At 38.7% G+C, this 26,657-nt stretch overlaps 1 protein-coding gene across 1 annotated transcript in view; it reads left to right on the forward strand.

Moving 5' to 3' along the window:
• MAN2B2 (mannosidase, alpha, class 2B, member 2) overlaps positions 1-22,537 on the forward strand; it is a 27,918-nt gene extending 5,381 nt beyond the window's left edge. Inside the window, exons 3-18 of the mRNA XM_010076191.1 lie at positions 1,148-1,320; positions 2,570-2,685; positions 3,652-3,829; positions 6,444-6,642; positions 10,326-10,516; positions 11,379-11,565; positions 12,481-12,614; positions 14,635-14,891; positions 17,311-17,502; positions 18,424-18,676; positions 18,782-18,892; positions 19,003-19,195; positions 19,807-19,959; positions 20,330-20,442; positions 21,319-21,436; positions 22,302-22,537. Of these exons, the coding sequence (XP_010074493.1) occupies positions 1,148-1,320; positions 2,570-2,685; positions 3,652-3,829; positions 6,444-6,642; positions 10,326-10,516; positions 11,379-11,565; positions 12,481-12,614; positions 14,635-14,891; positions 17,311-17,502; positions 18,424-18,676; positions 18,782-18,892; positions 19,003-19,195; positions 19,807-19,959; positions 20,330-20,442; positions 21,319-21,436; positions 22,302-22,396 (2,663 nt within the window). The 3' untranslated portion in view covers positions 22,397-22,537. The remainder of the gene's footprint in view (positions 1-1,147; positions 1,321-2,569; positions 2,686-3,651; positions 3,830-6,443; positions 6,643-10,325; positions 10,517-11,378; positions 11,566-12,480; positions 12,615-14,634; positions 14,892-17,310; positions 17,503-18,423; positions 18,677-18,781; positions 18,893-19,002; positions 19,196-19,806; positions 19,960-20,329; positions 20,443-21,318; positions 21,437-22,301) is intronic.
• The last annotated feature ends 4,120 nt before the right edge of the window (positions 22,538-26,657 follow it).

Here is a 26,657-nt window from a genome sequence, read left to right on the forward strand (position 1 = left end):
AGCAAAAGTATTAATATATTTTAAAATTCCTGTTTGTCTTCCGTAAAAGCACTCTGCTCAGTTTGAGTACATGCAAAGAAAAAAAAAAAAATGTATCCTTGCATTGTGTGTGGAGTTCCTCTTGAGAAGATAAAGCCAGTGCAGATATTTGGGGTCTACATGTCATGTCTTCTCCTGTCTGTCGAGCCAGCTGTGTTTTGGAGAAGCCTGCAAACTCTGCCTAAAGTGTGCTTCAGTCAGAAGAATTAAAATAAACACATTGTGAGTGTTTTCACCAGAGAACACATAAACCATGGGAAAGATGAAGTGAAAAGAGAATGCCTTGCAACCTCAGTTATTCAAACATGATATTAAAATTTGGCATGGAGTTAGTCCAAAATGGAAGATGTGGTTATATTCTCAAATAGTTCTGAGCACAATTCCAGAACTATGAAATTCAGATCTGCAATTTTTTTTATTTATTTTTTTATAATTTTGTGATGAGATCCTAGTGTGATATACTGGAGTTCTGAATAAAATCTCCTGTTTAACTGGTTGGTTTACTTTCATTTAAATGGTTTGCTTGAGCTTTTTGTCTGGTCTTTCTGGTTTGGGGGTTTCTTTTTTTGAAACTCATTTCAATGCAATATTAATCACATTGGTTGTAAATAACATCTTGTTTGAAGATTGCTATTAACCTTTGGCTTTTTTCCTTTTTTATGATTGAGGATCATATTAATATTGGTTTTGTTTACTGGATGGCTTCCCTGTCCCTTTGTTATTGATACAAGACTGAAATTTTATGAGAATGGGTGGTATGACTTGAGCAAACACAGACTACAACCCAGCTTGTTTTTTCCATGCATACTCCAACCTGGCTATTAGCCTTAACCTAATCTGTATTCTCCCAGGCCTGTCTCTAACAATAATTCGTTTTTCTTATTCATCTTTTATGATGTTAATAAGTTATACTTGGCATAGCGAAATAAATATTGTCAGTGTGAAACTTTCTGCTGTGAATCATTAAATTCATGAAACTTTAAATGCTTTGGAAAACAGCAACAAAGAGCTATCCTTTAAGTGCTTATCCGTAATACTGTATGCCTATTACAATTTATAAAATGGACTTGTAAAAGTGTTCCTAACGTAAACAAATTTTGCTTTGCAGAAGGCCATGGATTTTTGTATGAAACATTTGGGATCAGGCCTCAGTTTTCTTGGCACGTTGATCCTTTTGGAGCTTCAGCTACAACACCAACTCTTTTTGCTCTGGCTGGTTTTAATGCTCATCTTATTTCTCGGATTGACTATGATCTGAAGGCTGACATGCAGAAAAACAAGGTAAAAATACCCTTAGGAGTGGAACCCATTGCCAGCCTCTACATACCGTAGTCCAAACCATGACATTGATAACAATCCCTCTGATCTGTGCAAGAAAATGTAGGTATTTCTTCTCTAAGTGACGCGCTGATTGCATGTCGTAATAGTGAAATATGTTGGATCTGTGTAGTATGGTCAGTAATGTCTTCAGGACTTGCGGTCAAGGATAAAATACAGTCTCCTTGAAGAAGACACAAAATGCAGGCAGTTGGGCAATGTGTAAGTAGACACTGAATTACAAGTGTTGGCACTGGAGGTATCTAGAATGGGTTTCAGCTTCCCTTGAGAAAATCTTAGATATGTTGGGGTTTTATGGACTGTTTTAAAGTATAGTGTGTATGTTTGAGTGCAGTGGTTGCCATGCTTGGAGTATTTATTTGTGCCTGTGAAAGTGACAATACTAGGTCAGTTAGGGTGGCAGCTAATCAATTTTTACTGAAATTTTTTTTCATGTTTTGCCTTCTCTCACATGGTGTCCTGTATACAGTAAATGTCTTTATTTTCATATCACAATGTTGGACCCTCATCTGTCATCAGTTTTACACAGTGAATTATGTGAAAATAAGGGGCTTTCACTCATATGAGCTGGGCATTATGCAGTTTGTATGAATCTTGGGTGAAACTCAAGCATCTCTGAAGAAGACAACAGAATTCTTGTTGAATTGGTGAAGCCAGAACCTACCACCTTTATGTTTGCAGTGAATTGCAGCACTTCCTTTCTGCTAAAATCTTTTATGAGCTTTTGACAATCTTTTCCCACCTAATTTTTCTTCTGGCACCTGACAGTCTGGAGGCTTCCAAAACTGTAAAAATTCTGCTTCAGTTGATTAAACATTTGATTCCCACTGACTACAGTGCAATCCAGACTACATCTGGATCTTTCCTAGCTTATAGGTGTCCATCTTCCACTGAAGCAGGTGAGGTGTAATGCCTGTGATAAGCTAGGCTTACATCTGGATTTTAGCAGTATGCTGGCAGTGTGCTGCCTCCTCTCTTTCTCCATCAATTCAAAGAGACAACACTACAGCCTCCTGTATATAGTATGGGACCTTGCTTGGGGTACTGTTGGCTGGTCTTAAGTAAAAGCACTTAAATTATTACAAGTGGTAGAAGGGAAGAGGGGCTCTCTGAAATCTTAAGTTGTTAATGATGATATTTCTGTGCCTGTCAGGAGGAGGGGTAACAGTTTCTTAACTTTTTTGTTTTCCAGAAACTTCAGTTTGTATGGCAGGGCTCTCCTTCCTTATCAGAAAGACAGGAGATCTTCACCCATGTTATGGATCAGTACAGCTACTGCACCCCATCGCAAATACCTTTTTCAAACAGGTCTGAAGACTTCCCAAATAGGCAAAAATACTGATCATTTCTAAGAGTTTATATTGTTGGGGTTTAAGCATTTTCTTTGACTGTTTTTTTTCAACTGCTTTCTCCTGACCTGCAGTAGGTCAAGGAGATGTCTAGACTCTGTAGATCTGAGTCAGGATTATTATTATTATTATACATGGGGTTTGCTCAGTACTTGACAATTGAGTGCTCAAAAGTGACACTGGCAGGCATTAAAAATACTTCAAAATATTGACAGACTTTAAAAACAATGTTTTCTAGCACCAGGAGATTTGGAACACAGGTACGGCTTTCATCTACATATATATAAAACATGTCAGTACTTATGAAAAAAAATATATAGAATAAAAATGTGAAACAAATCAATTGCTATATAGAGAAAATGTCCAAAGCAGGACTGGGTTTTTGTTTCTCTGCCTGGAAAGTTAAGATTTAAAAATTCCAGGAAGCTCAGTATGAACTTGGCCATTGCTAATTGATTTTCTATGGGAGATTTTCAGCATTATATTGGGCTGAGATTGTGTATATTATCTGTGTATAAAGTAAAGCGACTAAAATTTTACATTCACTTTGTGAAAAAATGTGAGAGCTTTTGAAAACTTTATTTTGCTCACTGGCTTCTCCAGTAAAGTACTCTTCGTAAACAACGTCTGCTTGGGGAAATGTCCTCATTGTTACAAAGCTTGCTGTTTTGTCTTGTGATTTCTCTGTCCTATGCCAGCAAGCAGCAGGGACTTGGAAAGTTGAACAGTGCAAAAACTGGGCAAATGTCCCCCTGCCTTCACCCCCAAATAAACACTCAGACCCAAATACTAGCAATGAATAAAACCAGTAATTTTCTTGCTTCTTATTCCTCGTGCATCTGCATCTTATCCCAGCACCTTTTGATGTGTTTTTCCCAGTTGAATACATCCTGTTTATAGCCTATTGCTTTCTCCTTCTACTTAGATCAGGATTTTATTGGAATGGAATTGCAACTTTCCCAGATCCACCAAAAGATGGTGTTTATCCAAACATGAGTCTCCCTGTTACAGAGACCAATATCCATGCATATGCAGAAGCCATGGTGGCAAACATTAAGGAGAGAGCAGCCTGGTTCCAAACAAGTGATGTTTTGTGGCCGTGGGTAAGTACATTATCAGCATTTTTTTCAGCAATATGTTATGTTAATTACGTCCTACATGTACACGTACTGCTGATATGCTCTCGCTATTTTTAAGTCATTAGAAAAGAATAACTTTTCCAAAACTGAATGTACAGTCTGTTTCTGAATTTTGATGAATGTTGTAGGTCTCAATTACAATGCTAAAGGGTGATGTGTGTTCTTAAAGAGGCTGTTTCACCACAATATCTGTTGTTGCAAAGAGAACAAACATTTTCTGATGCAGCTTTGAGTCACGGATTTGTTTTTCTCCTGTGTTTGTGACTCTGTTGCTTATATTGGTTTGTTGGTTTTTTTTTTTGAGGGTGAGAGGAGAAGCGTGATATAATACTCTGTAGTAGTGCTATAGTGAAAGTTATGCTGGAATGGGGAGGAGGCAGTTTAGAATAGTACAAAACTGTAATGTAAGAAGATTTCAGTCTGTGACTTCCTGATTTGTGTGCTTGTGATAATGAGCTTTAAACAAAGTATTAAGAGTTAGTTATTCATACTGATATGTAAAGAAGTAGAGAGAAATAGATACACAGATACCTCTAATAGCTTAGCTATTTTTTCATGGTTACAAATAGTTTGGAGTACTTGGATTATTTTTTTTCCTTCAGTTAAAAAAATCAGGAAATGCTTCTTATTGCAGGTCAGACCTGACATCTAGACTACTTGCACTTTTGTGATGAGTTGTATGGACAAGCAAGTGTTCATGATCTGAAGCACCTAGTTGTGCAGGAGGAGGCACAGGGCTGTGGGGAAGTCTAAAAGTTCAAACCTGCCTCTCTAGAGGCCATAGCAGCTGATGTAGGAGGTGGTATGGAATTGTCTTAAGGGCTGGAACTGATCCTTGAGATTTTTTTGGCCTGTGTGGTTGAACTAACTGTACAGTAATATATAGTGTTCCTGTGCAAAGTTTTGTTCGGGTGGTGAGTGGATGTGATGACTAACCACCGCAGGTTCTCCTGGATATCCTTGTTCTACACAGCTGCCTTGCTCCTCAGCTACTATGTTCTGTGTCAGTGTAAGCGGCGTCTACCAGCCCAGCACACCCCTTCTGTGATGCAAAATGTCTATTTTTATGAGGAAGGCTTCTTGGATCATGAATTGAAAGTAGTGCTCTATAAATATGAAGTAGTTTTGACTGGTAAACATATCACTTCTCCCCCACAAATTTAATTGGAGTCAGCGTTAGGAAGTCTGGTTTGTGCTGACTGCCACACTCTTCAGGATTAGGTTTGATACGTTTTAGTCGCTCATTGCAGTTAGAAGTCGTTTTCTAGTTTCTGCTATAGACATGCAGAAGATCTCTGAGTATCTCAGAAGAACTTTTCCGTTTTGGAAGTAGAATTTCCACTTTTCTGATCAGTGACGTACCCTGTTATGTCTGGGGGACAGGCATGTGCACTAGGATTCAAAAAGGATGTGACAGGGACCTTACCTGAAACACCTAGTAAAGAGGGAAGGGATGGAGGTGGCACTCGTATCTGCAAAAGAGGGGGGAGCGTAATTGGCGTAATTGTCTCTGAGTTCAATTGAACTCATCAGTTTCAACTCATTCATGAGTTGGATGGGTTCAGCTCATTAGGTTAAACTCCTCGAGCTCATCAGGTAGAAGTTGGGGTGGAACATGGGACTGCAAAGAAAACAGAGTCTTTGGACATTTTTTCAGGCATCTGCTAAGCTTTGAAGGCAAATTGCTGAAAGCATCTTTATTTTGAAAATGAGATCAGGATTAACTTGTGCAATGTGTTCTATCTCAAGCACAGAGACATGAAGATGAGGATGCATTAAGCTGGTGTCAGTGTTGGAATGCTTCAATTAGGCCTTTTTTTATGTGGAGAAGGTTTCTTAGCATGTTATTGGGCTTCAGATCGATGCCTATGCTGTGATATTGATACTGTAAGAATACACATGGTGACATGGCTGACTGACTCTCATTTTCCTGTTCAGCTATTGTGGTTGAACAAAGGCATGATTAGTTATGTCTTTTTGAAAATGTTTGTACCCACAAATAGTCTGTATTGAGATGCTTTCAACAGAAGGCAGAAGTTGTGCATGGATGCTCAAAAAAAAAAAAAAGAGGCTTTAATAAGCAGTGTGTCCCCTCTCTTAACAATTGGGATGAACATCTGAAGTACTATAGTCTAGTGTTGTGATGGGGCATCAGCAACACATTGTGTGACATTTCTACTGCAGGGATCTCTGTCCAGATTGTTTTTTTTCATGGCATGTCCTCGGCACTTCCTAAAGCTGTAAGCGTTCTTAAGAGCAGAAAATAAGAACTTCCTTATTTTCTGCTAAGTAGGAGAAATGCAGTGTGAAAAGAAGCAAAAATCATCTTTCCAGGCACATATGCATCCAAAATATCATGCTCTTGCACAATATGGTGTGTCCACACACTCCTCCTTATCTGTAATGATGGTTGGTTATCAGCTGATCTGTGCGAGTAACCCTACCCATCTTGAAGTTTTGTAACAATGGGCAGTCAAGATCAAAATAAATACAACTTTGATATAGACTAGTGTTTAAAAAAATCCTTCTAAATTACATGACCCAAAATGATTTGGCTGTTATGCTTTTGGAATTTCAGGGCTGTGACAAACAGTTCTTTAATGCATCTGTTCAGTACTCCAACATGGACCTGTTGCTGGATTATATTAACAAGCATTCTGATGATTTTGGAGTGACTGTCCAGTATGCTACTGTTGGAGATTACTTCCAAGCGGTTTATAGCAGAAATCTTACATGGGAAATTCGGGACTCTCAAGACTTTCTTCCATATTCAACAGGTAATTGAGTTCACAATTGCATAATGTCTGCCTCAAATGTACATATTTAAAATTTTAATAAAGGGGAACTGAGATAATGAGAAAGTAAGTAAGAGGAAAAACACTGTCTCTTTATAACATTTCTTTACAGTACCAGGTGTCATCAAATAGACAAGTTGATCCCAACTTACTGGTATAAGAAAGATGGTAGTGCAGTGGTTGGAATATTTCTTTGGAACTGTTGGAACCAATGGGTGGAGGAAGAGACCGTGAAAGAAAGAGTTCATAAATAGGCAAACTTGGCAAGAAATCTAACATCAAGTTTTTGTTTTTCTGTCTTTGAATAACAATAGAGTGCAAAGGAAAGTTAAGCATAAGTTATGTTGTGTATGTAGTGTCATGCAAATTTTTTTAATGTCCTGAAGAAAAGTATAGATACTGCAGTGACTAGGTTCTGTTACAGTGAAAACGCTGAGCTATGAGATAAACCTGTAGGCCTAGGCCACCTGTCTTATAATTCAGTAAGATATTTCAATGGATGGATGAAATAAAAAAAGACTGCAGAGTATGTAACACATTGTGAACTGGTTAGCAGAGAGCAGTGATAGCAAAGGTGCTTCACAGAGGTATACCAGATAATACAAAAATAGTAATACCAATACTAAGAAGACTCTCATGATGTTGGAGAAATCCTGTCTGAACTCTCTAAAGCTGACATCCTAGGAGTAATTCTGCTTCAAATACAGATTTTGACTATTTTTTTCATGTTTGGACATTTAACTTGGAATTATTTATTTTCTCTGCCTCCCACATGTTAGCATGCACAAAAAACCTGTGGTCTCTTAGATATTCAGCAGTATTAGATGTGCATGTTATGCCTCTTCTTCTCTTCCCCAAAAATGAGCTGTAATAAGGAAACAGTGCTCCAGGATCCAGGGAACTGAAAGGAAACTGATAAACTGAAAGATACCTAGAAAAAGATGGATACATGGCCAAATAGAGCCATGTCGCATTGTCACTTCAAGGGAGGTGATTCTCCCCCTCTGCTCTGCTCTCATGAGACCCCATGTGCAGTACTGCATCCAGGTCCAGAGTCCTTAGTGAGGAAAGGATATGGATTTGTTGGAGCAGGTCCAGAGGAGGGCCACGAAGATGGTCAGAGGGCTGGAACACCTCCCGTATTAGGACAGGCTGAGAGAGTTGGGCTTGTTCAGCCTGGAGAAGAGAAGGCTCTGGGGAGATCTTACAGTGGCCTTCCAGTACTTAAAAGGGGCTACAGGAGAGATGGGGAGGGACTCTTGACCAGGGAGTGGAGTGGCAGGACAAGGGATAATGGTTTTAAACTAAAAGAGGGTAGATTTAGATTAGATATTAGGAAGAAATATTTTACTGTGAGGGTGGTGAAGCAGTGGCACAGGTTGCCCAGAGAAGCTGTGGATGCCCCATCCCTGGAGGTGTTCAAGGCCAGGCTGGATGAGGCTTTGAGCAACTTTGGTCTAGTGGAAGGTGTCCCTGCCCATGGCAGGGGGGGTGGAACTTGGTGATCTTGAATATCCCTTCCCACCCAAACCATTCTATGATTCTATGATTTCGATATCCACACTCTACATAAGTCTGGGAGAATTTGATATAATCTGGTCATATGGACTGAATGCCCATTAATGCTTGTTACATACCATCAGGAATACATTTTGTGAGCTCCAAACCCATCTTTTATATAAGGCAAAGTATAATAGGCAAGGACAACTGGTAGACTCACTTCAAAAGCATGTTTCTGGTCCAAACAAAGCACTACTGTAGATGCACCCCTAAAGTCTCTTGTAGATCTAGGAGAAGGTCTTGTCTTTTTCATTAAAGAAACAGTTTTAAGTTCTGTGAGGAAAAAGTTGTGTTACAACTGAAGTCTCAAAAAGTAAAAATACTGCCTGTATTTCTGAAATATCATGGTATGATGTGACACAAATTCATTGCAGCTGCTTGTTGCTTGCTTGTTTCTTACTTGTTGGAGTACCTTAGGTTTTCAAGCAGAGCTGAAAAGTACTGGGAAGATAGAAGAAGGCATGCCATACCCAACATCTCTGTAAGCCTTTTCCCCAGTAAATTTACCCTTTTAGGCCTTATATCAAAGTATGCAGAGAGAAGACATAGCTCACTTCTCAGTTTCTAAACTCATTAATTTGTTTCATTGCCTGGATTATCATTAGAATACCTCTCTGTATAATTGTAACTACCACTACTTCATCAGATTTTTTGGCACTGTATATCTCGGACTGTTAACAACCTAAATTTAGCTTATATATCCAATATTCTGTAACAGGTCTGGTAACTTTTAAATTAGTAAAAATAACTATTTCCTGTGAATCATTGCATGGACTGATCCCTTACTCACTCTCCTCCCTCTAGGGATCATGTAATATCTAGCAACTTGATAAATGTGCTGCCAGTTTTAAGTGCTAATATCCTTTTACATCTGGGCTCTTACCTGTATCTTTTGGCATAATTTACAGGCAGTAGTCAATTGCCATTAGCTTGCGTAATAGCAGCACCTTCAACGTTCCAGGTGGGTGCCCACACATAGATGCAATTTCTTCCCCAAACGGCTTACTGTACCTTGCAATTGCAATATAGATTTGAGTGCACTTTCTCCCACATACTATTTTGCTTCTTGATGATTAATCCTCTCTCATTCTTTCTATCCCATTTTATTATGAGTCACTTATTGGGCTCAGTGTCACTTCTGACATATGCCTTGGAAACTCAAGTTTTAAATCCCAGATAAGTATTTCCTTTTTCTGCTCTACATTCATTGTACTGTGCTAATATGCATATGTGACTCTTCTGCTTGTAACCTTGAAAACTGAAATTGAATACACTCTGTTTGAACTTCTAGTATTTTTTAGGCCAAGAAGAATTTGTCCTGGAGTTTTGGAGCAAAAGTCCCGTTTTCTGGTTGTTGCCTTTGATCCTAGGCTGTTAGCAGATTGTTACAGTTGCATATATGCACTTTCTGCAACTTCTCTCTGGAAAAACTATTTATCATTGGTATATTTTAAAAAAAAAAATCCTCCCAAAACAAAACAAACCACTAAGTAGAGACCTGGAGCTTTTAAAAACGAATGTTTGTTTTCCTGGTTTACTCTATGGAATACTGGAACATTTTATCACAAATTAACTGTTGAAAATACTTTCCACTGACCACTTGAGGGCATCTTTTGACGTAGTTGGAAGTGCTGCAGCAGTTTGTAGTCATGTTATCTCATCACGGTTTCTACTCCATCTTGAGGAAATGACAAGATAACTCCCTTTGACTAAAAGGAGGGAATACAGAGAGTTTGTATCAAGCAGTAACCAAGGATTATAATCCACTTTTTTTATTAGTGAGTAATAAAATAGGCTTCAGTGAAACTTATAAAGTTGTTTTGTGTAGATCTACAATGAAGAAATTTCTGCAAACACACGTTAACTTAGTCATAATGACTTGGTATCAACACTCCTGTTACTAGGCCTGTAGGAAAGATTGTAGTTTTCCAAAGTGCATGTTTGTGTTCCTTTGTAGGGCTTATGACTCTTCCATTTTATGGCTCATGTGTAAACCCACAGCAAATTTCATGTAAGAAGCTGTACAGTAGTAGTCTAATAAATAACAAATAAGTGATAATTGAAATTGTATTTTGACATGTATTGGATCTGTTCAACTCTAACAGAGCCATTCCAAGCATGGACTGGGTTTTATACTTCTCGGAGCACGTTAAAAGGAATCGCAAGGAGAGCAAGTTCGCTACTTTATGCTGGAGAGTCCTTTTTCACGCAGTATGTCCAGAAACACCCATCAAGTTCTATTTGCAAATGTAGAGCCTTAAAGCAACTTCAGAGCCTTAGATGGGCAGTTTCAGAGGTAAAGACTGATTTATTTTTTAATTTGAATTAAGATGTTTATTGCTGAAAGGCAAAGCTTTGCTTTTAAGCATTTCGGCTAGAGTGTCTCAAGGTTGCTTTTATGTTTTTAGAAATAACTTCTCCTTTAGCAAGACATAAGTAAAAATAAAGCAATTTTTTAAAAAACTGTCTTGAAACATGACTTCAGCCCATTAGCCATGCGTTGAAGTCATAGTTACTGGCAAATGTGTTCTTCAGCTGGTAAAAGAGTATGTGGGTTCAGACTTTGCACATGAAATTCCTTTTCTTAATGTTAGTTTTATTATTTACCAAATGTTTTTTAAAAAAATAAACAAACAAACACAAACTGAACTGACAACTACTGATAATGTCTACTTTTGCAAGTTAGAAGAGGAAGGACAGATTTGTTTTCTTCAAAATTCAGCAGCTAAGTGATCAGCCACGTACTGTTAACCATTTACATGCCTCAGTGCTTTTGTTGGTAATAAATATTTTGACAGCTAAGTTATTGACCAGATCTTAGTAGGAAATGAAATACCTGTCTTGTTACAGTATTTTTGCTGCATTCTTGGTTTTGGTAAATTGTGTTTTTATTTCTTCTAAATATGTAACTTTAGTAATTTCTAAATATTACAAGAGGAATATGTATAGAGGGAGATCTGTGAGCATCATGTCTTTGATCACTTCATTCTATGTATAGCAATTTGGAATAGGCAAAATCTGAATCTGTGAACATAGCTGTAATACCTTCTTATTTTAAGTTATATGTCTGAACATTTGTCAACCATGTTAATACAAATGCAAATGTGAAGTTGTCGTCCTGTTGCATTGTGACCTTTCAAACTACTCTTAAATGCAAGGTCCAGCACCACGATGGCATAACAGGCACAGAGTCTCCCAAGGTGAAGGACATGTACATGAATAACTTGATGTATGGAATGTTCAACGTAAAGAAGCTAATGGCTTCTATAATCTTTGACATGAACAATGCGAAGAAGAACGGAGAGGTCTATTCTTCTGTTTACAATAAAGACTCAGGAATACCAGGTACTTTTTAACACAGCTTTTCCAATTTTCAGGCTAACTTAGGAAAGCTATCATGTTTTCCTCCCAAACAATCAACATACTATGTACCACCTAAGTTCTGGGAACCACAGCTGGACAATCCTGTTTGCCTTATGAGACCTGCTAGACCTGAGGCAAACTCAGATGAATTTATGAGCAACCAAATCTCAAGCATCTGAAACCAGGACCTTTAAACTGATGTTAGGCAGAGCCCTGCCCCAGTGCATATATTAGACCCGGCTCCCAGATTCAGACCTCACCCATATAGCGAAAGGGAGGAAGAGGTGCTGATCAGGGTAATTACTAAACTAACCTGACTATGCGATGTAAAATTACACAGTAAGAAACATGGTCACAGTTAAATGTTCTTGCTATGGTGTACTGCCAGCTTGTGTAAAAAATGTAAAGGAATTTTTAAGGAGTCTATTCTAAAGACTGTACATTCCCTTTTACTTTTACTTTGCAAACTTTTTAAACTGTCAGACCTAAGTAGTGACATGAGTTGCGCAACAGGCTGATTTGGTTTTTTTACAGAGTTTTTAGATTAGGCTTCTCATTTGATCTTCTGTATAGCTCTGATAAAGTTAATACTGCATGGCAATGAGTTGTGGTAAGCTGCTTATTTTCACTAAATGCATTCACATTCAACTCACATGTAGTTTTCTGGATTCGCAGTGTCTTTTTATTGGGTAAAAAATAGAAGAATAGAGCAGAAGAGGCTTTTATGAAGTACTATAAAATGTTTTCCTTTTTTCAATCATGAGGTTTTACTGCAGAGTTTTATGTTAAAATTTTGTAAGATGGTTGTACCTAAACAGATATCTCAAATACTTTTTAATATCACATTTTAAAGATACATAGTTTTAATGACTGGTGGCTTTGTTTGTGTGCATGAAGGTGCTGCAGATGTTGACCAATATGTGGTTGTCTATAATCCACTGGCGTGGAACATCACTACCTTTGTCACAGTTTCTGTCAGCCACTTGGCAATGAGTGTATATGATGAACTGGGACATTCTGTACCAGCACAGGTACTTCAGCTTTGTTTTCTTCTGTTGCTTTTCTTTCACTTCTCTGTCTTCACTGACTTGATCCTACCCCCTGTATAAGTTCAAACTGGGATTTTCCTAGTCCTCCTTCAAGTGACTTTTATATTTTTTTTTCTACTTCCCTGTTCTCTCAACTAGAATTTTTTCATGTATCCAAAAGGGCTTCCTGCTCTTCTGGTGTGTTTGGTTTATCCTTTGCACACCTGCTGTGCGTGACCTGGCACTTCTTACCTTGCTTTTCTTTCTATAAAAACCACTGTTTACAATAAAGCATTTTTGTTTGAAGCCCTTGCCTTGGGGAGAAGAAGAGATTTAAGAAATGTAGGTCTTATTTACAAGCCCAAAAAAACCTGGGGACAGTCAGCTGCCATATGACATATCATTCTGACATAGCAAGCTCCAAGACGAGGCCAAGTATTCCCTGGGAGAGAAGAAAGTGGCCTCAAGTGAAAGCTAGTACTGTCCATCATCATCGATGGCTTGATAAACCTGTAGGAATGCCTCCTGCATGTAAGGCTTGAAGTGGTGTGACACAATTCCAGATGCTCCCCTCTGTCCCCAAGATGTCAGATAGCTCATCAGGTTCTACCAGCTGGACAGAGTTTCTGTTATCTGTGGCTTATGACTATCACCATGCATCAAGGCACATTGGAGTCAGGGAGTGATACACAACAGCTGTCTCCTGTTCCTGCATGTACACATGACAGTGGTGTAATGCTGTACTGCCTTTATCTGGAAACCATCAGTCTCTTGGGTTAGCAGATGGTCCTCCTTACCTGTCAGCTACTTACCTCCCAGAAGTCCTGCCATTTCATATTACTTTAGCCTTGTAAGATAGATTGACATGTATTTAAAGCATTTATTTCAGGACTTAGGATGCCCTGAAGTCAAGCTTTCATTCTTTATTTTAAAAAGGCAAAGTTCTCTGCTCCAGAGTTGGTCTCTACTCTCTTTTGCTGCAAGTTACCCATATGCATGTGGATAGTCACTTGAGGCTAAATTAAATCTCTTTACCAGTAATGAGAAGGTGGTTTGGGATCTTTTCTTCCTGTATATACTGTTCAAAAGTACATTCATATCACACACTCCTTCCTTTTTGAGAGAAGGAAATTTTTAGCTCAGAACCCTGATGTGAGTATGTCGCTGGGAGGAACTGAGGCTTGGCAAGTGCTCTGCCTTCTTCTGCGCTGCATGTGTGAGCTGTATAGTGAAAGAAGAGAGTGGGAGTAGGCCCTGTTGATACACTGAGGTTAGGAGGTCTGCAGTGCGAGTATCTGGACATGTGCCAGTCCGCAGTGTGAAGGAACAGGCAACTTTCTGGTTAGTCATAGCTAACCTCTTTGTCCATGTAATCTGCACAGTATTTCTGTAGTCCCATTTTCTTTCCCCAAACCAAAAGTAGTACTAAATTATGTAACATTAATGGACAGGATACATGTAATTGAAAGATGATTAAAAACTGTTGTTTAAGGTATTTTGGTATTAAATAACACTGGTGTTCCGTTTGCTGTTCAAAAGTATGCACGTGCTTCCTCCCTCTCTGTGTGCCTTGCCTAAGGTGAGGGAATGTCTGTGTGCTTCCTCCTCTTGCCATGACTGTTCTCATACTTGCACTCGTCACTTCCCTTATGTTTCAGTCTCTTTTCTGTCATTTGACTGATTAGTTTAATTTGTGATTATTTCTACTTACATAGACATTTCACAATGCAATCTTAAATCAAGATCTATGATTCTATGGGCACATTAAGATCTAACTTTGTAATTTGCTTAGTGACCCTCTTTCCTTCACAGAAAGGCTAAACTTGATCCAAGTTCACCAAACTCCCAATGAAAAGCAGCATAGATCTGCATTATAACAGAGAATTATAAAAACGGCATGTTTAGAAACTTATTTTTAAAGTAGTAATTAATTTTTGTAATTTGGGGCTTACAATACATGAAGATAGTTGCCTTGCTAATTGCTTTTCTGTAATTGAGCATTGTTGTGTATGTTAACATACAGGTTCAAAGTTCGGTGGAGTCCCCTTCTACCTATGATCTCTATATTCTAGTTGCAATAAGTGGTCTGAGCTACAGAAAATACAATGTTAAACCCTTGAATGGTAAGCAGTCTGCATTTATAGGGAGATCAGTGAACTACAAGCGAAAAGACATAACTCGTGCAGATCAACAAAGTCGGCAGTTGCTTCCTGTGGTTAACAACTGCTACCAGGTCTTGTTTGACCAAAACACAAATCTAATGCACAGCATTACAGAGAGGTGAGATTACCTGCTTGTTTTTAATAATATTTTGGATTCTGTAAAACCTTTTGTAAAAATAAGTTCAAGGACTGTATCATGTGTCTTAATTCTGAGACTTAACTAACAAAATGTTCTTTACAATTACTCCTTTTTATCTCCAGTTCACACATCCTTCTTTCTACAGGAAACATCAACACTAGCATAGGTGTGATTCCATACTGTTTCTGTAATGTTGTTGCCCTGTTTAACCATGCAGTCGGTCTAAGATGACATATCACCGTATTAACTAGTAGATCAGCAGAATCTCATTGTACTTTAGAACTAAAGAGGGTTACAAATGTGTGTTTGTATTAAAAATAAGTAAGCACATACACTATGGCTATACAATGAGCCTTAAGTGGTAAAGCAAGAGCTTTCTCTTACTAATCAGTAGTGTTTTGCAAGTCCTGTATCACTGTTTCTGTGGTAGGAAACTGCAACGCTTTTTGAAAGGAAACATTTGACTAAGGGAATTCTGTTCAATCAGGCAAATAAAATGGAAGAACAATCAAGACTGAGGTGAGATTTGGAGTTTGCAGATTGTCTTTCTTGGCTTATGTGAACTGGCCTGATTCCTTCAGCTTCAGTGGAGCTGTGCTGTTTTTTGCCTGCTCAGGATTCAGATTGTCAGCTATGTCCTGATGGAAGATTTGATCCCTTTGGCATTGGCCTAGTGACTAGTAGACCTCTTTCACCTTTGTGTTTTAGTTTATAATTCTCCCTTGTAGAGCAAGAACTTGTTTTCCGGTATAGTTAAAATCCACTTTAAAAGTATAGATGTGTCTTAATTAGGAGCCCTGGAGAAAGTACTTTCTCAAAGTGCCTCCACATGCTGTTTCCAGATTCCATGAGGAATATAGTAGGAAACATAATGAGGAAGAACAAAAGTCTGAATTCAGATCCCATTTTTCTCCATCCTGTTCTGGCAGGCAGCAAGAGCTGGAATTCAGCATGTAGGAGAAATTGGATATTTACTTTCTTCACAAGCCTTCAGACAATCCCAGAATGTTTGAGTTGCTTTGGGGTAATGGGAAAGAGCAAGGCGTCAGGTCAGAATGGGAGGAGAGGTTAAAAAAAAAAAGGGATCTTCAACTGTGAAGCTTTATAAAGTATAGCTGCAACAGTTAGAACTTGTCAGTCCTGCCCCTGCACTGGAAATGCCCTATAACAGGAGTTGCAGATAAGACTTGGATATGTTTTGCTCCTCGGTCATTACAGTTTGTATATCGCTATATTAACACTAGCTGAAATGGTTGGCAGTTTAAATTTGTATGCCAGACTAAGTTATTTTTTCCTGTTTTGCCAACGAGGCTCCAAAAAAGGGGCAGAGCAGGTAGTTGAGGGCAATAACATCTTAAATTGCCTTCATATGACTTTCCAAAGACTGTGATATGGAGTCACGAATAGCTAAACTGTCAGCTTCAGGGGAGAAGGGAGGAGACAACGTAGGTACTGAGCAAGTGTAAATTTTGCTATCCTGTTGCCCTTATATTCGTTACCGATGTTAAATGTAGAAACTTGCATCATGCTGATTTACCTGATTATTCATTAATATGGTGTGATGTACCTCATTTTTGTGCAGTGGGTAGTTTTTGCTCCTGTAGCAGCTCTCGCGTCAAAACCATGAGCTAATGTAAATGTTGTTGCTGTCTTAAGATGTTGCTGTTTTGCGGAAGTATAAAATGACATAGACACACCCTTTATTTACACACTGGCAGATGTCTTGACAGGAAGCACTTTAATTCTCTGCTTCCCTCGAAGGTTGTCGAGCTTTTGGAGCAAGTCCAGAGGAGGGCCACAGAAATGGTCAGAGGGCTGGGAGGTGCTCGCCTATGAGGACAGGCTGAGAGAGTTGAGGTTGTTCAACCTGGGGAAGAGAAGGCTCTGGGGAGACCTTACAGCAGCCTTCCAGTACCTGAAGGGGGCTACAGGAGAGATGGGGAGGGACTTTTTACAAGGGCATGTAGAGAAAGAACGAGGGGGAATGGATTTAAATTGGAAGAGGGCGGATTTAGACTAGCTATTAGGAAGAAATTTTTTGCTATGAGGATGGTGAGACACTGGCACAGGTTGCCCAGAGAAGCTGTGGATGCCCCATCCCTGGAGGTGTTCAAGGCCAGGCTGGATGAGGCTTTGAGCAACCTGGTCTAGTGGAGGGTGTCCCTGCCCATGGCAGGGGGTTGGAACTAGATGATCTCTAAGGTCCCTTCCAGCCCAAACCATTCTATGATTCTGTGATTCATTTCCTAAATCTTATAAAATCAGTTATTCATTTTGAGGAAACAGATTTTTTTTCTTACATTCCCAGCCTCATTTCTGTTGCAGATCAGCACTGCATCTATTATGTACAAAATGTGTTTGTAAGTAATATAATATTTTCTCTTCTGTGGATTCACAGGGAGACTAACCAGACCATCCAGTTGACCCAGGAGTTCCTTGAGTACCATGTGAATGGAGACGTGATGAAAGGACCCATTTCAGACAACTACTTATTTACCCCAAATGCTTCAGCTGTTCCAGTATCAAAAGCAGTGGGACTGGAAGTGGTTTCTGGAAACTTGATGACAGAGATCCGGCAGTATTTCTACAGGTGCACCATTACAGCTTCACTTCACTGGAATGTTTAATTCTCTGTAGATATGTATGAGATTAATTTTGTAATAGTTACTTCTAATCAGTGAGCTCTGTGTACTGTTCAGGATTAAGACAGAAGAACTAGCATGCATCTGCTAAATGTAGTGCTGAGGAAGCGCCTCCTTTAAATAGCACATATGGCTGCAGGGAAGGGGGTGAAGATTGTTCAGACTTAGCTTCTGTGATTGACTTTATAGTGCAGCTTCTGTTGGGAACCTGGCTCCATCCAATTCAATTAAAATTGCAGCTAATAATGGTTCATTTTAATAACTGTGAATATCTTCCTTACAAGTGAAATAGAGAAACGAGAAATGAATCCTACACAAGGACAATCTGCCCTCTGATGAGCATAGCTACTTTTCTGGGTTAAAACTATATTAGTCTATAACCCCTACACCCCCTTTTAAATTCGGTTATTTGATTGAAGCCTTTTGCTTTACATTACATTGTACAAGGACTGTAGTTGAGAAGGACCTTTGGAAAACAGTGGAATGAGCTCTTGCATCAAAATTAATGTTGCCCAGATTGAAAAAATACATTTATTCTGTAGAATATAAACATATTGCATAGGTAGTCATTATTATTTAAAACTTTTTTGTTAATTCTGAAGAAAACAGAGCCTCTCTAATCAAATGAAGAGTCCTCTTTGCACTTGCAACCCTAAAGAAAATTGTAGGTTATCATTTACTCTAGCTGAATATCTGTACATTTGAAAATTAAACTGAAATTAAAAATAATTGTAGATGAAATATGTAGAAAATGGGCAGGAAAGTTGTCAGTGTGTAGGATGACATAATGAATGATTTGCAAGTCTTGACATAACCAATCAAGTGCTCCACTTTATAAATTCTGCATATCTTCCGTCTCATTTTTATAGTAATGTTACTGCTAAGGATTACATATATGCAGTATATACCAGGATGTATACAGTACCAGAAGGCTACGATGGAAAGTTGCTTTGCCATAGGATAGAGCAAGAATACAGTGTTGGGCCTTTGGAATTAAATCGTGAAGCAGTGCTAAGAACAAGCACAAATTTGAACACCAGACAGCTCCTCTACACTGACAGCAATGGATATCAGATGCAGAAAAGACCATTCAAGGCATATGTGAATAACACAGTGGCTCGGGTAGGCACAAAGGTGTAGTCCAAAGTCAATTGTGTCTTATCTTTGTTCTCCATTACCCTTACCTAAGTTAATATTATCACTGCATGATTTACTGTGTGTTTTCAGAACTACTATCCTATGGTCCAGACTGCCTACGTTGAAGATGATACCAAAAGGCTGATGCTGCTTGCAGAAAGAGCTCATGGTGTCTCAAGTCCAGGAAATGGACAAGTGGAGGTAACATACAGGTTTTTTTTTTCCTAGGAGAGCGTAATTTCATGGCTGCTGATAACATAAGTAAAGCATGATGGCTGATAACTGTTGTGATGTTTACCTTCCCAATACAGGTGATGCTTCACAGGAGATTATGGAACAACCTTCAGTGGGACCTGAATTACAATCTCACTTTGAATGACTCTTCAGTGGTTCGTCCTGTGATTTGGCTTATTTTAGGAACCAAGGCTCTCACCAATATTTTGTGTCGGACAAGTGGACTGGCGCTAGAACACAGGCCAGTAGTAATGTTTGGAGCATTAGCAGGTAACTCATTCCACCTCCTGTATATCTTTAGCATCTGAATGGCTTATTTATTTTGCTCTGATTTATGCTGTTAAGTTTGTAAATGCTTTGCCTCCTGTGCGGCAAAGTTAGTATACAGTGAGTTAGGAGGCAGATTTAGAGCCTGCTAATTACTTTGTATTAATTTCAAACATGGACGTTGTCCAAGTATATGAAATGTTTCTCTTGTTATGTAAATACCTCTACTTTCAGAGGAGAATAAATTTTAAAACATTTAATGAGAACAAAATGTCCATACAGGGAATTAGTGCAAAGTAGCTAGTGCACCATATATCAGCTTCTTGGATGCTGAGTCCTTAATGACCATTTTTGAGTCATTCTTTGAAAAATACTTGTTTGACTTATTAACTGAAACTGAAGCCTGGTAGTAGAATAGCAGCTTCAAGCTGCAGTTAGATTTGCTTTGTGGAAAGCTCTAATATACTTCTCCAGCAGTTAAAATCATTCTGCTTTCTGCTTGGTATCTGCCTGGGCAGAAAAAGCAAAAATCTCTTTACCCTTCCACAGTACCCTAGCCAGGCTTGTGTGTGTGATGGATGTTTGATGTTTGCTTTGTTTCACTTTGCATGGAGGAGATAAACTGAAGCTACCTGGACAACTTCAGCAGAATTCAGTCCACGATTCATCTGTAACTGTCCCACCTAATCTTCATCTCCAGACTCTGAGCATTCCAGGGTGGAGATACAGCTCTAATCATGCAGAGCAGGTCCACAGCATCCGCATGGGTAGGTGCTTTCAAAAGGGTGGCTGGATGTTACACCTAAAGAAGCTGGTTTTTTTTTTCCTTTCTGTCTTCTATGGCTAGTACTTTTATTTATTCAAAGTGTTAAATTCTTCTATCAAGGAAGTTAATTGTACTGTATGATTGCTCTACTCAAACAGGAAAATACTTCTCCTGCATGAGTTCATTATGCTTGTTAGTGTCATTCCTGTCGACAGTGGGAGCTGGGTATTTCTTGCTCTTAGTCCTCTTGCTAATTTTAAAAAATGGGAATTAAGTTCAAACTATGAGAGTGTAAAGCTAAAAATAAAGGTTGAAAAATTTGCTTTATTTTTAAAGTAAGAAAATGTTCACATTTTTGTTTTCTTTTACAGGGAAACAAAAGCAAGGTGATGCAGATTTCAGTCGTATCCTGCTAAGAATTAGGCACCTGTATGAAGTTGGAGAGGATCCTGTGCTGTCTCAACCTGTGATGGTAAATCTGAAGGTAAATGTAATTCTTCGAGGCAGAATACCACTTGAGGTGTTTTTGTTCCAGAGAGAAGCTGGTTCTGGAATGAAACGTGTGCTAGAGACTCCACAAAAGATAGATGCAAAAATGCTAGTATAACTTTAACCTCAGAGGGAAGCAGGTCTTATTTTTACTCAGGTTTGCAACACAGAAGCCATTACTTGGATGAAGTTGCCATGAAGATCTGTATAAATATCTGTAGGACTGGTTCTGTTGAGCTCTTGGTTGTATAACAGTTTCTGCAGTACCTTAACCAGTGCAGAGAGTGGGAATCTGTTTTGCTGTTTGTTTAGCTATTACAGGTTGTACCTATAGTTAATGAAATGTGGACAGGGATAAAGGAAACAAACATTTTTTTCCTGTACAGTTTATTTCTCTGAGTTGTTGAAACTACAGTCACTTCCATCATGTACTGTATTTTCAGTTTCTTGTTCATTTGATCTTTCATATAGAAGTAGATTATAATGCATGTCAGGGGTTTATTATTTTAAACTATTAAATTTTGATTCTGATGACAGAAACATGGGGAACAAGGTGTAGGGTTCTCTGTTTTGTTTTTAAAAGTGCAGTGTGAGTTTCAGCTTTCAAATGGAGAGGTTAGTACACTCTGAACTTTTTTACAACAGAGAAGAAGCTCTCAGCACTTCAGCTGCTTAGTTTGAAGCCTGGTGAATCTGTAGTTGCCCTTGTGTTTCATGACCTAGCAGATTTTTAAAGTCTCTACTGCTCTGTTTAACAGATCAGTCCTAAAGATGAAAGTTCTATGCTGGTCTAACTGTGTACTAGACCGGTGAGTGTGATGCTATTTTCAGTAAACTGTGATTTAATTCCTTCTGTTTTCTTTACTCACAGTCTTTGCTGAAGGGATTAGGATCAGTGATGCTAGTGGAAGAGCGCTCACTCACAGGCACCTGGGATATAAACAGTTTGAAGCGGTGGAAGTGGAAGACTGCACAATATCCAAGCAAAAGTAGGTGATTTTCGAAGTAGGCTTGATTTTCAAAGCTTGATGAATGCTCTAAGTAAAAAAAAAATATTTACAACATTAAAAATGTATTGTTCTCCATATGACAGACCTAGTATCTGGCAGAGCCTGCAAGCAGTAGCATCTAGCAGAGATTCCCTGCGAGTACTAGACTGCTGTATTTCTCTGACGGCTTGTTTTGCCTAGAAGTGTTAAGAAGCTTGAAATCTTTCTGGAGTTATCTTTGTCCAGATATAAATGGCTACTTTATGAATTCACACTTGTGACACAGATTGATTTTGTTAAATGCTGATGAGTTGTGTTAATCTAAGGTTAAGCCTGTGCCGCAGAAAAATAGACAGCTGCAGTTAAAAATCCCCGCTGTAATCAGCTTAAAGGACTGTGTGGATATGATTCAAGGTAGGGCTGACACTCAAGTCAAATGCTGTGGGTGACCTCATTTCATTTCTCATTCCAGTTAGTTGCTTGGACATTGTCCTTACTGTCACATCTGTATGTGTGCCTTGTAAAAAGCTTGCAGAAGTTTTGGGCTGGGCTAGGTGCGAGTTTAGAGCTCTGCTTGACCTGCAGCTAGGAACTTGGTTGCTGTTTACTCGCAATGAAGAAGAGGTACATGGGTGGGGAGTCATTCACATTTGCTGTGTGAGTCAGTGTGTGAGAAGTAGATGGATTGTTGTATGTTTTAACATTATGAATGGGTGCATCTTAGGGTTATAGCTTTAAGGAGGAGAATCTGCTCAAACATTAGCTTTCAAGGAAGGGATGTGTTAAAACTGTTGAAACAGAATAATACGTACCTTTGAGTAAATCTTTTTATTGAATAAATTACCAAAATTTTTGTGTTTTGCAGGATTCTCCAACAGTACAGAGACCTCAGAAAACTGTATAGTAACTGTTCACCCAAAGGAAATAAGGACTTTCTTTGTATACTTTCAAGGTCAATAAAGTTTGACATTGTATTTCAGGAGTGAATATGTAATAGATTCCAATTTCTGTTTCAAGATGTGAATGATGATTTTGAAAAGCATTCTATTGCTGTTAATGGAAGGAATAGCTATTTTGGAATAAACTCTAAATTTAATTAAACTATTGGCCTGAGTTGTGGGTATTTTTGTTGGTTAATTATTTACAACTTTTTTTTTCTGAAAGATGTTCAATCCAAAAATACAGAAATTACCTTGGTGTTGCAGTGCAAGCATATTGAACATTTCATGCTTGCTGTGGGTGGTTTTAAAGCAATTGCATCTACGATGCTTCACTGTGGAGCACTAGCAAAGTCATATTAGTCCTACAATCTTGAATTGACTTTCTACTTATTGGTGATCTCAAGAGTCTTTTCTTAGGGTTTTTATTGTTGGAGGAGATGACTTCCAAATTACAGAACAGTGATTTGCCAAATGACATTCTGGATCTACATGGAAGGAGGTATGCCAGTCGTGTTTCAGCTACTGTGTCTTTTGGGCAACAACTGCAAGGTTTTTGCTTTGATGTAAAATGAAATGGAATGGCTTTGCTTCACAGTATCCCAGTACTGGATGTTCAGTCTTGTGTTCTGGGTAAACTTGAGCTAGTTTGTTAACAGAAGGTGTGTTGTCACATGGCCAGTAACTAATTCATCACGTAACCTGAAGCAGGAACACTGTTCTTATGACACTGTGAACTTTCATACTTCTCAGGCTTAAAGAACATGCACAGTGGTAGCAGGAAATATTTCATTAGCATCAAGTTGAAGTTAATTATGGAGGACTGTGTTTAGGGTTAAATGGGCAGTAAGTGCAAATTCAAAGCAGATCTGATTGAGCAGCAGCGCAAGGAAACTTGGACAGTGGCTGGCTTTTCTAATAGCTGGTATGTATTTATGTCCAAAAGAAAAGTTCCATGAAAATGCAGAGAGCTGTCATGAGAATCCAGTCAGTCAATTCACTGCAGCTGTAATGATGAGTTATGCTTGGTGCAACACTGTACAAAACTGTATGTCTGACCAGTGAAACGTAAAACTGAAAGAGGAAATATGTAGATTTAAAAGAGGAAAATAGGTACCTTTTCAGTCAATTAATAATTCGAGATCTAGAATCATGTAAAATGACATTTTACTGTGGAAGTTGTTCTGATTTACTTCGTCTGTTCAGCAATAATTTCCTCCATGTGGAGACACTGTTCCAGAACAAAGGAAACCGAGTGAAAAGGGCTCTCCCAGAATAGCTACTGTGAAGTAGTCATGCTAGAAGAGCTGCACTGGTGATCAGTTTTTCCGTGTAGAGAGTGTGCATATAGTAACTGATTGCATCTCATCAAAATCACCACAAAAACTGCCACATTCGGTTACTCGATGAAGAAAGGTTGTTTCATATTTTCTATTGGTTATTTTTCATAGTTGGGTATTAATACTTAGTGATATGCCAATTGGACCTGCCCTGCTACAGTGAAAGCCATTTTCCTGCAACATTAAGCCCAAAGGGGAAGTATATAGCACTGCAACTAGGATGCAGTAAAGCATGAGGGCAGCTATGCTTCATTTAGTTTTGTATATGTATTTGGGAAATTAAATTTGTTCAGCTAAGTCATTTTCCTTGCTTGTTCTTCTTCTCTCGTTCCCTACTTGGTTATGCCATGTAGTATAATGGGAATACTGTGTAGATTACACAGTGGTAACATTACAATTCATATTTTTGCGACTGAAGTGGTATTCGCTAATACACCTGCTGATAACTGCAAGTCATGCTGGTAGGTTATAAAAATTGAACTACATCTTCAGTGGGCAATTGCACGGTCAATCCTGGCCAAGCAGTAAAGGATCCTACAGCTGCTAATTCTGGGCGCTGCTCTCCCAGGTGTCAGGTCGATATGTTTCTAGTGGGCTGTGTTAGAGCAAATCCTACAAAAAACTCTGTGTGCAGGATACTATAAAGAGAAGCACTTCATTGCCAGCTTATTTATCTGTTGGGGTTTTTCTACTTCAATTTGTGGAGACTTTCTGATTTAAATGAAAGAGAAAAAAAAGCCCCACAGCATATTTTATCTGGAGTTATTTCAGTGCAATTGGCCATCAGGGAATACCCGAGTCAGATCTTGTATTGCACCAGAGGCACCCAAGACCGTGGTCTGTAAAAAAGCACGACTGGAAGATGTCACTGCATATTTCATATATTCTTTTTCCTGAGAAATCTCAGCCCAAGCAAATGGAAGCCTGCAGGCATTCAGATCTCCATAGAGGGACTCACTTAGTAATCAGCCTTTTTCTTCACTCACATGTATCAAGATAGTGAGGAGAAATATATTGCAGTGCTACATCAAGACTTGATAGAAATCAGACCACTCTCTACTTAAATACTACTTCATACACCAGATGGGACCCACAAAAAAAAAAAAAAAAAGGTGGATATAATGTTATAAGCAGAGGAAAAAGTCACGCATGCATGCAGTATATTTGTGCTAAGGTAAATAAGCTTTGTTATTAATATTGATTGGAGTTAAGGAAGTGGCAGTTACAGAATGGAAGAGATAGGAGGAGATAGCAGAGCGCTTGGGTGTTGGGGAAGGAGAGGATGTGACAAGCAGTCAGACAGAGACTGATACAAGAAGTCTGTAATGCAGCATTTTCTGATAACAGCTTATTTTATGCATAGTTCCTGCCTGCAGGCCCTCCAAGATGCTGCTGTTCTGTGCCTTGTGGGAGATTATGATGTGAGAGTTTATTTTGCCTGCAAAGCCAAATTGTATTTGTTCCGTCATTCTGTGTAATTTTGAGGAGTAGAAGCTTGAATGTTCTGGAGAGCTCGTAGGGTCATACTGGTGTCTAGGGACAAAGAGTGGCTCTCGGTAAACCCTGTTTTACCATCTCCTTTTCCAGTGCCCAAAGCCACTTCTTCACATTTTCTCTGTCGGCTCTAGGCTCTGCTGGCTCTAGCATTGCTCAGCATCTAATATGGCTTGGGTTCCAAATACAGGAGTCTCCCTTACAAAGTCAGAAGGAAACTACTTCCAGCCACTGATGAAGGTGCCAGGTTTTGCCCCTTCTTGGCAAACACATGGTTGAGTTTCTTATATTCCACTTTTCTTCCCACTGCCATGTTCTATCTCAAATACTTCTAGGTACATCCACATTGCTGAAACGTAGATATGAGTTAATCTGGACTCACAAGAGAAATTAATTCTTTGTTAACTTTTTGCTTTCTAGGAAAAGTTCATTCTTAACCTTTATTTTTACATTAAGCCAGATGGAAACCTAAATTAAGCTAAAGAAAATAGTTCTTTTTTCATGCTAGCATTTATCTTGTTTGAGAAAGTCCTGCTGATTAATGTATTGATGCCAGTGCCCTGACTATTTTTTTTCTGTTGTGTGAGAATTACATAGCTGCTCTTTTGAAAATACATTTTGCAGATCACTTTTCTAATCACTAGATCAAGTAAAAGAACGTCACTCTTAAAAATAATTTGAAAATTAATTGTGGTATCCGCAGTTGTCATATTTGTTTTGTCAATCCATTTGTGCTGTGGAGCTGTTTTTCCTACTGAGACATAATTTATTATTCACAGTTGGAAAATAAATCAGGTGTGTTTTTTCTGTGCTAATAAATAAGTGTGCTAAGAAGAGTCCTAGAGTCAATAGCAAATTAAGATCTTTGATCATCAGGTTGGCTGGAAGAGGCTGCTGACAAGCATGTACACAGTAGCTAAAGAAGTCTCATATCCATAAAACACCTTTAAATGAAGGATTGCAGAAGTGCAATGGCAAGCGTTCGCATGAGACTCCTGTGAGCATGGAAAAGCAGTTCTTTATGTCATTATCAGAAGAGAGGCTAACCTAGTGTTGAAAGGTAACCAGTTAGGACACAATTTAAATTTTAAAGAAGAAATGTTCTGATTTCAGACAGGGTGGCTGGGCTTTAAACCAGACACATCTATGACAGCAATTTCAAAGAGCGTAGGGAAAATTTGGGTTACATTTTGGTTTCTATCGTCCTCACCACATGAGGGAAAAGGAAGTTAAGCTGCGAATCTGACATGCTCTCATTTGTTGTTTTGCTGATCTTCAACAAAGACACCCTGATGCAAGTGCGCGATGATCGTAATTTCACTGAAACTTCTTTTAACAATGTGTTTGGGCTCCTTAGGTAAGTGCTGTTTATTTTCATTGGTTTGTTTATAGTTAGTCACCTGTAATTCTTGAGCTGGATTTTAAAAAATTTCTCACAGTATATCTACC

This window comes from Pterocles gutturalis, unplaced genomic scaffold (assembly GCF_000699245.1).
Source record: "Pterocles gutturalis isolate BGI_N339 unplaced genomic scaffold, ASM69924v1 scaffold17178, whole genome shotgun sequence".
Taxonomy (NCBI): domain Eukaryota; kingdom Metazoa; phylum Chordata; class Aves; order Pterocliformes; family Pteroclidae; genus Pterocles; species Pterocles gutturalis.